Source organism: Eupeodes corollae, chromosome 1 (genome assembly GCF_945859685.1).
Source record: "Eupeodes corollae chromosome 1, idEupCoro1.1, whole genome shotgun sequence".
In the NCBI taxonomy this organism is placed as follows: domain Eukaryota; kingdom Metazoa; phylum Arthropoda; class Insecta; order Diptera; family Syrphidae; genus Eupeodes; species Eupeodes corollae.
The window spans coordinates 203,836,681-203,849,399 of NC_079147.1; the positions used below are offsets into that span (position 1 = coordinate 203,836,681).

Sequence of the window (12,719 nt, forward strand, 5' to 3'; positions counted from 1 at the left end):
TATAAATTGAACCTGGTCCTTTAAGAACAGATATATGTTCCTCAATCACTGTTTGTTTGTACTTTTTTGCTCCTTTCTTTACAATATTCAGCGTCTTATTTTTTTTGGACCATCAAAGAACAGAGCAGGTAAATGGAGGTGCTTTTGCTTATTTTGTAGTTCGTTGCGTTCTTTGGTTCTTTCGCGGCGTATTTTTGATTTATCAACCACTTCAAAATCGGCAGATATGTCATGAAATACAGAGGAAATAATTGCAGCAGCCGCTCTGTCAGAAATACCGTAACGGTCACATGTTTTTGACACCATAGGTAAATTTTGAACATATAATGTTTTTTTTGTGCTTTTGATGTACATGGTAAGTTAAGTTGTTCATGCAAAGGTATTTTTGTTGCAGGTAAGTTTAGTTTCTTAGGAGAATGTCTCGTTACCTCAGAGTCGCTCGAAGAGGAACATAACTCCTGTTGTTGAGTATTAGACTTACCTTGATTTTTGTTAATGCTAGTATTAGGTTTTGGTTTTGTAACAGTAGTTCGATTTAACTTTTGTTTTAATTTAGTTGTTAGAATTCTGTCAATTCCTACAAAACGCATCTTCTTTTCCTGTCTTTGATCCAGAAGAAGTTCCACTCTCCTTTTGGTACCTTGTTTTCTCTTCGACAGCAACAAAGTTGAAGTTGTTTGCATTTACACGCACAAATATCGAAAAGGGTCTTGCTTTGTTTTAAGAAATCGTTCTTTTTTTCTGCTGATAAACGCTTAAAGGATTTGATAAAGTGCACTGGTAACTTTGTCTCCTCGTTTCCATGTTAATCTAATTACCAGTATTATTGAATAATGAATACAATGGTGAATCAAAAAGCAATTCATGTAAGTTTAGTAAATACCTAAATAAAATTAATCAATTTACCTTCAAAGCTATAGATTTGGTCGAATCAAATTTATTTATTAATTGCAAGCGCAACTTCTAACTCCCGCTTGCACATCAGAGAGACGATTGGTGTTTGATACGAGATTATGTAAGTGCGCCGCGATAGTAATGCAGCTGTGAAAGCTTCTTTTCTAATCTCTTTCGCAACTACCGCTATTTTTCACAGAAAGAATTTGTGTTTGATACAAGTGCATTAGCTGACCTTCATATTCGTTAGAATATTTTTTTTTTGTCATTTTGTTGGGACTAAGCTGCAAAAAATCTTAGAGGAATAGGATGATGTGCTTTTCTTTGATTGACAAAAGCTAATATTTAATTTTGGGTGTAAAGAAAAATTAATGTATCGAATGTTTGCCGCACTGAGGAGATAGTAGAAAAATCGCAATATTATATGGCTTAATACAGCTTTGAGCTATCTCTAAGTCTTACAAAACAGGCATTTTATTTAACAATAGGGACATAAAAACTATATTCTCTAAAAACAATACTATGGTATGCATTAAGCTTCCAATCTTGTAATAATAGTGGCCTAGGATTACGTTGCATTTAAACGTAATTTTACACAATTTAAAAAAATAAAGCCTCGATGCGCGGACTCTTACACTGAAAATAATTGAATAATATTTTAGGTGTGTGCTATTTAAATAAAAACACAACATAATTTCACTATTACAAATTAATTTGACAAAAAAACAAAATCGACCCAACTTACCAGACATTTTTAACTTTAACCCAATGAAGGAACCTTGAATTCAAGACGCTTTGAAAAGCATCATACTATTATTACGTTTTTGAGTTAATTTAATATTATTAAATAACTTTTTTTCTGTTTCCTAATTTTTATAATAAATTCTTGCACAGTCAACCTTTTTCAAAGAGGATGGAAATTTTCAAAATCGAATATTTAAGTTTATTTTCAAAAGAAAAAAAAGTAAGCTAGTTTTTTCCCAACTACCGTATTTAAACCTTTACTCCATCATCTAGTTTTGAAGACGATTCTGACAGAATGACAGTTTGATGGACTGATGACTGACAAGCTGATAATCTGACAGAAAGACAAGCGATAAAGATAAAATTAGTCGACTAGACAAAGTTAAAAACTCGAGAACGGATAGAATGACAGAAACAATTGCGTAAACTGTGTTTGTCTTTTGAATTTATTGGTACTGTCTATTCAAATCGTCTCGTCTTTTACATTTTAACATCAAAGTCCTACACTTTTTCCCTCACTTCCTAAATATACAATCAAAATAATTTTCATGAACGTTTTTCCTCACAAAAAAAAAACCTAAGGATCACTAATCACTGACATCTCAATCCCTAAGCTAAAATTGTATCTCATTAACTCGAACTTTAACATTGCACACATAGGCACATCCCAAAACAGAATGGCTAACGATACCATTGACATTTTCAAACGAAAAATAAAATTAAGCTTCAAAATACAAAGTGAGCAAAAGGCAACAGGGACTGTACAGAGGTTGTATATAAAACATTTTTAAACCCTTAGGCTAAGACCAGGCTTTTGCTCGCAGAACTTTAACGATATGATGACAGAATATAACAACTAGGTTCTATACGTCTCTATATAAATTGTATGCCTAGGAACTGGTATACTTGTATATATTGGCATTCTGTGATATTTCGTTAAGGCTTCGTCGACTGATGGAACATTTTGCTTTTAATTTCTAATTAGAGAGTTCCCAACTACCAAACTACTAGCTTCTGCGATGATTTTCACGTATGTATTATCAAAGAGAGATAGGCTGGGAATTGCTATCATAGAACGAGCAAAGTAGTATTCGAACAATATACACAAAACGTGTATCGATTTTCAAAATGCCCAGCAACAATTTTGATTGGGAATCAGAATCAGAGAATGATTTGCTGCTTGGTTGGGTTTGTGTTGCAAATGAGTAAATAGAAGAAGATGATGATGCCTTTGAGGATGAACGAACATATAAACCATACTACTATGAGATTCAAAAAGAATTCTAAATAGAATAGTATCTAATTATCTAGACTAACTCAAAGGATACTATTTGTTATACAAAAAAAGTCACTAAATGCAACAGCATAGTTAGCAATAGATTTATAGAAACTCAATGTCTACAAATTCCGGGAACATAATGGGAACTATGTGAGTGGAATTTTCCTTGGAATTTTTAACATTGACGATATTTGACAATAAAAATGCTTTTGCACAGTTTTTGGGATGTTAGAAATTAGATTATAGAAATGAGAGCTAGAAGATTCCCTAAAAATTACTGGCAACTTCAAATTTATTAATCTCAGGTTCATTATTATTCTATAAATTGAAGCCAAAGACAATGTGGTTTCATTAGAGGACACCAAAGCTGCCAAAATTCGGATTACCTAAAATCCTTCAAGGCCTGCGGTGAGTAAGCGCCTATATTCGTATAAATCTTTTACAGCAGCCCTTGATAAAATCCTTCCATTTTTTTTAACATCGTGTTTCCTATTTGGAATTGAATTTAAATAAATTGTTGGGTTTGGGAAATTGACAGATATTCATTTTACGTATACACCTAAGACATACACACATACAATGTCGATATAGGTATAACATGATATATTTTTGTTTCTGAAGTTCTAAAATTTTTGTGGCCTGCATATATTTGCTATACAAAAGCCTCTCTGAATGTCACATATATATTATGTAGGTTTAAACTCAATCTAGGCCATTATGGGAAAGGATTCAACAAAACCAATCCTATGAATACCTTTTACAACATAAATACACATACATGTGCAAAGATAGGTTGTTTGGAATTAGAGTTTGAATTTATAGGTGTATTGAGCTTTGTTAAAACAGACGCGACCAAAAAAAAACAATTAGTGAACCTTGTTGAAGTTGAATCGACAATAGGACTCACTTTTTACTTTCAATGCAGTTAACTTCAAGCTGTTTTCGAAGTTGTGATTTGTTGCTTAAGTAATACTGTGAAACGTTATTCTTTTTGTTTATCGAGAAGTAGTTTAAACTTCTTCTTAGCGCTTAAATTAACGACTGCTGCTTACATGACATGAACTGTCAAAAATACTATTTAATGTTATTGGTGTTAAGTACTGTAAACAACCGATAACAACTAGGTAACTATCTGAGTGAGACTTGGGCATGTGCCTCTCGCTTAAGTATACCCTACCTTATTACGAAAGACTGGCTTAACAAAGCTCTGTGCATCTATTTCGACTCTGACTACATGTTTCTTAATCAAAGATGGAAGAATTTTCGGGTTTGGATCGCCAAACAGTTTTTGCCACCTCTCGCCGTTCATTCATCATACCATACATACGAAATCTCACTAGGAATTTTTCTAAGTTTATGTTTATGTACAATGAAGCAGAAGTCGATGATTAGTTTCTTATGCAACTATAAAGAGTTTAGCCCGAAAAAATAAAAGTACGCAAAAGGCACTCTTCATTTAATATATTGCTGGTGTTGTCTCTTGCGTGCATGGTGCATCAAGAGTTCTTACAACAAGGTCGTACGCGTAATAAGGAGTATTACCTTGAAGTTAAGCAACGTTTGCGTGAATAAATAGAAAAAAACTGCCTGATTTATGGAAAAACAATTCATGGGTTTTTCACCACTACAACGCATCTGCTCATTCGTCGTTGCTTGTTCGTAATTTTTTGGCCAAAAACAATACCATAGTCATGCCCAACCTCTATATTCACCAGATGGCTCAGTGTGACTTTTTCACGTTTGGAAAGTTGAAGAGACCCATGAAAGGACGGCGTTTTTCCTCGATTAAAGAAATAAAGGCCGAATTGCTGAGAATGCGCAAGGACATATAAAAAAGTGAATATCAAGAGTACTTGAAAGTTGGGAAAAACGCTAGCATAAGTGTATTAAATTTTGGGGGGAATACCTTGAAGGGGACCACATTGATACAAACGAAATGTTTTTTTTTTTTTTTTTTTTTTTAAATGGAAATTCCGGGTACTTTTTGAACACACTTCGCATATAGGGAAAGTCTTTGGAATGTTAGTTTTTTAGGTGCTGTCAAAAGCAGTCGAAAAATCGATGGAAAGGTGGTGAGTATCAATATGATTTTTTCTGAGATCTGTCATAGTGTTAACACATGGTAGATTGTGGACTTCCTTAGTCTTCAATACCTATCAGGCTGGTTACCAGGGTCTGTAGTTCTTTACATATCACGACAGAGAAGTTAACGTACAAAGCACTACGAAATACTAGTATAACCATATAACTTGAAATAAACTTAATTTATTAATTATATTGTTTAAATTATTTTTAACAATGGTTGTATAAGTATATTTACAAAATCCAAGTTGAGAAAAGTCTCAGCGCTATACACTTCACACACAAGGGTTTTCCTTAATCCATTATAACGACTGATATGCGTTTCATACAGGCTCTAGGCGCTTAATCTCCTTACATATTCATTGAATACGTCTCTCTGTTCCAACCGATAGAAAACTTGAAGTTACACCAATCCCTTGCTGTCACTAGGAGATTTATGCATGTATGTCAATATCCCACAAAGCCCCAAGGAACAACAACTATTTACCCTATTTCATTCGATTCGATAGAATATAAATACAGATTGATTGCAATCCCAAAGCTTAAGTGTCTTCCCCATTTCTTTGGCTTTTGACATTTCTGTGTTTTCTGCGTTCATCCATAAAAAAAACTCTACCTTCTAAATCCAAAAAGAGTGTAAGAGTTTCTGCATGGGTTTTCTTTCTTTTATGAAGGTAAATGTGGGTAGTCACTTTTTTTATTGCTACATAAATTAGAATTATTTGAAAAAATAAAGGTGTGAGTCTAACAAGACTGCGGGATGCGTGAGGAAAGATATAGCTCATTGAAGCTGTTAAAAGCTACTTTACTTTGTGTTTATTCGGGATAGACGAGAAAGAAAGGGAAAGAGGAAGGATATAAGGACAAAGGGAGGGCAAAGATATTTTGAGGCTAAAGCACAAACCAAAAATTTTGTGTTTATTTTTCTCTTATGAATAATTTGCGGGATATAAACATGTGTACTTTTCGAACAGCAGAAGGAGGAGATTTTATTATAATTCAGTTAAGAGATACGTTTTCGAGTATATATCCAAAAATAAATAAGATATTGTGGGCGTGTTGGTTATTTTATTTGATTTTATTTTATTTTTCTCTTGGATTTTAATGGTTTTTTGAGTGCGCTGTAATGGAAGGATCCATTGAAATAATCATCAAACACAAATCTTATATGACCCTTGGAAAGGATTGATGTTTTTGAGTTCAAAAACCCTCTTCAACAAAAAACCATATTCCACCCACACACACATACACATCTCATGCGCATGAAACTCCTTCTTTAATATATATTTATTTATACTTATATCACCCAAATTACAAAACATCAATATTGGTCATCAAATTGATGAACCTATATAATTCCAATGTCCATAACTTTGGCAACAAAATTTGAGAAGAACTTTTAATGTACTTTTGGTGTTAATGTTAATTCCCTGTCGCATAACTTTGTCCATCACACTCTCAGTTGAGAAGGAGGTCAAATTATGTAATAGTATAATAATAAAAAAATTATTATTATTATGATCTTATTGCACCACAAAGTAATCAAACTTAATCACGATTAAAAGTTTTTCACAATTTCGCAATTCCAATCCAAGAGGAAGACGTGTTTCATAAAATTATTTAACCAAAATTATAATTTATTTATACGCTCGCGTTCGTCTATTAAGATTTTATTTGTCACACAAAGTTCTTCAAGGTTTTTGATGGTATGAAGTGTGATGGAAACAAAAGTAAGGATTTAAGAAGTTTTTCTTGAGGGAAAAATTAGTGAATCGTAAATGAATTAAGAATGCAGAATACACAATTATTTATTGATTCATTTTGGGTAAGAGAACTAAACTTCTTCTTCTCTTCTACGTAATTACAGTTTAATTTAATCAAACAATTATTGGCTATAATGTACCAGACGAGAAAAATTTATTTAAATATTAATATATTCCATGGAGTTTGGGTAATTTATCGAAATTGCATTAAATTGATTCAATTTGCTAGTTGCCACTTTTAAAATTGATTTGATGTGACTGTGCATTTTTAATGGCTTCACCCATAAATTTAACTTTGGAATTTGTCAATAAACATCTATATAAATTATATCCAAAAAATCAAAATCAATGACTTTGACTTAACTTCGTTAAATTACGAGAATAAATTAACCGTTTTTTGATGATTCTACTATTTTTGACCGCATTCATCTTTATGCATTATGTTTGGAGCAAGCGGTTAAGAAATTAAATTTCAATTTATTTCCAGATATGTGAGGATTGGTGAATCGACACGACAACGTATTGCCTCAAGTAATTTTAAGCATAATATTATTTTACACAAGATCAAGAGAAAAAGCAAATATAAATAGTTTGTTCTTAAATTCGCAAGTTCTATAGGCTAAAGACCAGTGGCGTAGCTAGACCTTTGGGGGCCCTGTATCCAATTTTTTTTAGGCCCCATCACCTCTTACCAGAACTGGGCCAAAACCTTATAACCTTTTTTTAATTTAAAACACTCACGTCAATAAATAAGTTAAATTTAATTCAATGTATAACGACTTTTTTCCTTTTTTTCTGCAAATTTATTTATTAAATCTTCCATACCTGAAGAAGATTTCAGTTTTTCAAGATTATCTGCTTCTATTGATAAAAGTGATAAATCTGACAACCTCTTCTGTCCCATTGAAGTTCTGAGTTAATTTTTTATTATTTTCAGCTTGGAAAAAGATCTTTCAGCTGTTGCTGTGGTGACCGGAAGAGTCAAAAAGAGAAAGCATGCTGTTATTACTTCAGAAAAACTAGAAGCAAGACAATTAAATTCGATGACTAATAATTTAGCAAGTTTTTTTATGGAATGAATTTTGATTATTTCGGATTTAAGGCATGTTTTTAGAGCAATTAGTTGATTGCAGAAATCACCAGATATGTCTGTATTGAACTTTTCCACTAGCTTTTTTTAAATTTGATTTATCTCATAATTTGAGAACGATAAAAGCTTATTCGGTTCCAACACTTCAAACATACTACTAAGGCTTTGAAATCTTTGCTTAGTTTGTCCAATCAAAATGCCCAAGCAGGAATAATAATTTTGACTTTGAAGTAAATTTCCGGATCAAAAATTCTATGATCTTCTGCCAACTCATCAAAAAACCGCTTCGTTATTTTCCTCAGACAGGCGTCACTCCCCAATCGTTGGCTAAATCCTTGGAATTTTTAAGTCGATCACTGAATTTCTAAAAGATTTTGAAGCTTTTTGTAAATCATTTTCCTCATCTTGAAGGGCTTTGGAAACTGGACTTATAATATCAAACAGCGAAGAAACAAATGACATCAACACAATAAAGTCGTACGTCTCTAAAATGTTTATAACATTTTTACATTCGTCTCGTTCATCGTTTTTTGTTGAGGTCAAATTGATTTGGTGTAAGGTTTTCATTATCAATGTATAGTTTGATCTTATACCACATAGTGCATCATTTCGTGACGACCATCTCGTAGGACAAACCTTTTTAAGGGTAATTTTATATTTTTCGAATGAATCGTTGTGCAGCAAAGACCAGCGCTTCATACTGTTACAAAAAAATGTATATATTTTCTTTAAACTATCGAAAAATGTTAACACTTCAAGTATATTTTTTGCTGCATCATTAAGTATCAAATTTAATGGGTTCGGAATGGAGTATTCGAATTTTTCAGCTGTTAGTTCATGCAAGTACCTTAGTATTTTTTAATCTACCGCTGGTCCCTAGTTTGTATTTCTGTGTGATGTTGGAGTTGGTGGCTGTGTCAGGCAGTACGATATATAAGTGAATTTTTTTACACACGTCTTGTGTTCTATATCTTTGGGGGCCCCTATATCTCGGGGGCCCTGTTACATGGATACAGCTGATACAGCGGTAGCTACGCCACTGCTAAAGACAACAAATGGTGTTTGCATTTCGTGCGACAATATTAAAAAAAAATGACTACTCGTACATGTCTGGAAATCTTGATGTATATAATTTACAACTCGTTTTGTATTATATAGTTGTTAAAACCAAGCCGATTCGGAAAGGAAATGAAAAATAAGAAAGATTACCATTATTTTCTTTAATATAGCCAAGAACATTATGGATCAAATACGAATGAATAATTTTCGTCACTCAAGAGGTCGGCTAAAAACTACTAGGTAAAACAGGGTCATAAGTTCAAGTCTTTGTGTTTATAAATGAACATGATCCTTACAACGGTGCAGCTGCGCATTTTCACAAGACAGATAAATAATAATCTTGTGATATTCCGTAGCATCATAGGGTAGGATACTGATAGGATAAGAACACATGTGTACACACAAATAGCCAAAGATAACATGGGCTGGAAATTTGTATTTTTTTTTAAGTATCTTATCTCATGTTACTTAGATTTAAGTAGGTGTCAATAGTTGTAAGTAGGTTAAAATCAATTGAGTTGAAATAAAAGCATAGCCAAATCAAGACGTGTCATTTATTTCTTTCCGGAATTATTTTCATTGGTCCTTTGAGCCGGATTACTAGTTAGCGATTGAACCAACAAGAAAAAATAGTTTGCATTTTCAATAACCAATAAGGTAAAGAAATTGAAACTAAACAAAAAGCCTTGGTTTAAAACTAAGCAGGGTTGGTATTTTGAGCACAGAAATTGAACTCAGCCAACATGAAAAAAGACTTAGGAAATTCTAAGCAATACAAAATGATTTTTGATTGTTCTTAAGTTTTCCCCCACGAGTGTTAAGCGACTAGAAACAAAATAATCATTAAATAAAACATTGTTGTCAAAACTAAATAATGACAACCATAAACGTGGCACGAAGATGATTACTTCGAAAAGAAAATTTACTTAAGTACGATGCAAATGTTGGAAGAAATCATTCTCAAAATTCGTCAAGGCATTCTTGGTAAAATACTAGTACAAACAGAAGACCATCCCTCAAGGAAAGAAAAAACCCCAAGCCATTATCCTTAAAAGAAAAATAGACGATCTTCAAGTACTTTAAGCAGTGGATACAGCCAAAATAAGATATTTTGAAATCTTATTTGAAGAGATAAAAAATCTCTATTCCAACAAGCTCTCAGAATACAACAATGAAGAAGTGGAAGAAATTTATTACGGAATTTATTACGGAATGAAGAGCCAAAGTCAACGCAACATGCCAATTTGGAATTGAAAAATTTAAAATTCCCGCATTCTATGGTGCAACATCCTACAATTTATTCAAAGACATGGTACACAACAACACGCGAATTACAAATTCGGAAAAGATGTTCCGATTACGCGGATGTTTAAAGGGCGAAGCAGCGCGATTAATTCAACTCTTCAATACATTAATTGAAAACTATGATGCAGCATGGTTTTTACTAAAGCAAAGATACGAAAATAAACTTAGTTTGTTTACAACAGAGTGGGACAGACTTCTGCACCAAAAAGTCATAAGCAGTGAGTGTAAGAGAAATGCTGAACATCAAAAATGAGTGCCTTAATGCTAAAAATCTCTTGATCTGCTAATAGAAGAGGCGGATCCATTCATTGCCCACATAATTGTTCGGAAATTAGACAATGATGGCCTAAAATTATATGAATAAACCATAAGGAAATCCAAAGGAATTCAGGCATTAAAAGATATATTGCATTTCTTGGATCAACAATTCTAGACTTTGAAGGCAATTGCTGAAAATGAAGCCGCAAACAGACAATTTTCAAAGCACATCATACAGTGGCGACCAAAAGTAAAGTGAAAAGTAAGCACAGGTGCAATTATTGTAAATTCATTAATCACACATCCATTGAGTGCCGTAAATTCTTGGGAATTGGTGCTAAAAACCGAAGAGCATTTACCAGAGACCAAAAGACTTGCTACAAATGCCTCAACACACAAATCTCATAATCTAGGAGTAAATTGTGTAAAAAAGGTCATCGTGAGCTCAAGTAAAGTTCAAAGCATCAAATGGAGAACACAATATTGATGAGAGCACTTATTGATCAAGGCTCACAAATGAGGTCAATATTTGAAGAAGCACTACAGATCTTGGGCATTGCTCGAATCAAAACTAACGTTGGAGAATCAAAACATAAGGTGGAGGTAAAACTAAAGCCAAGATTCTTAAGCAACTATAAAGAGAGGGTAGAGCTATTGTTCTTCCACATCTAATTAATACCCAGTCACATAGATCGTTCAAATACGAGATTGAAAAATGGAGCAATTATATTCTGGCTGATCCAATGTTCAACAAATCTGACAGAATAGATATGGTGATTGGAAGCGACATCTTTGGTAGAATACTGCAACATTTTATCTGGTTTGAAAAATGAACAAAAACCCAAAAAAGTTACGTCAGCAGTAACAATTCTGGAACGATTCTGCGAGCTTGAAGGATTAATAACCGAGGAAACCATGATTAAAGAAGATATAATTTGCTTAACCAAATAAAGGGACGTAGATGGTCGCTTCATAGTAGAAAACCCATTTAAAGAAGAAAAAGAACTTGAGGAATCACGGAAGAAAATTTAAGAGAAATTAAAAGTTGTATAAGAGTTATACAAAATGTATGGACGAATATGTTCAGCTCCGACACATGAAGAAAATTACTCGTACAGACACCTGACTTGGAAAATAGTAGCTTCCACATCAATTAGTTATACGAGACTAAAATTCACGACCAAGCTCCTGGTGGTATTTGATGAGTCAGCAAAACCATCAAATGGCAAAAGTTTAAATGATATTATGTACACAGGACCCAAATTGCAACGGGTTATTCTTGATATCATACTAAAGTGGCGATTTTGGAAAATTGTGTTAACGAAATAAAGGCATAGCCAAATAAAGAGGTGTCATTTATTTGTTTCCGGAATTATTTTCACTTTGCTTAAAAGGACAATCGGAACCCGTCATTAGCATAAGGAGGAGCTCGGACCACACTATGTCACCACTAGGACAATCTGACAAAAAACAAAAGATAGGTTTTGAGAAAGCTTGAGGCCTCATTTTATAAATTTTTTAGCGTTCGACTTTTGAAGTATCTAAAAACAAAAATTATAAAATAGCATTTTTCAAATTTTTAAAAAGATTTCGAAACATATTTTTCAAAACTAAGTTAATGGTGTTCACATATCAAGCTCTGGAAGTCCGCTTTGATTAAAACAGAAACGATTTGTGGAATATGAGTGTAAGTTAGTCGTAATTACATCCTAGTGCGGTAATGGCAGCTTTCATGAATTTTGGTTTCGTAATTTAATTATTGGAATTCAAAATTTATAATATTTAAATTTGAAAACCCATCAACAAACAAGTACAAGCTTTTGTTTTTGAAAATTTATGTTCAAAGCTGATTATACATAAGTGCTAAATTTGTTTACATAACGTTTTACAATCAGTTATTTATATAATTTACATACATGCCGTGTGCATCAATGAGTTAAATTTAGTGTTTTGTGATAGAACCTTTGCACGTGTGGGTAGCTGTGTAGAATTACCCTCTAGACTTTGAGAATGAGGTTGAATAGAGAGGAGTTAATTAGAAATTTAAATTTAAATTCGAATCGAATACCATACTGAGGTTATAATTGTGGTACCTACATAACAGATCACAAATCAAATTCACATTTTCGATTTGAAATATCTACGTTTTCATTAAATTCAATCCTTTTTTCCTTAAAATAAAGCTTATAAGCGTGTGTTATTATTATAGACCTTCTTTCTGTAGCTGTATCTGTATAATGTATAT

The 12,719-nt window shown here is 32.9% G+C and overlaps 1 protein-coding gene across 1 annotated transcript in view; it reads left to right on the forward strand.

Annotated features, from left to right (window-relative positions):
- The first annotated feature begins 842 nt into the window (after nt 1-842).
- The window catches only part of LOC129948207 (uncharacterized), a 38,446-nt gene continuing 26,569 nt past the window's right edge, over nt 843-12,719 (forward strand). The window contains exon 1 of the mRNA XM_056059105.1: nt 843-866. Coding sequence (XP_055915080.1) covers nt 843-866 — 24 coding nt within the window. The remainder of the gene's footprint in view (nt 867-12,719) is intronic.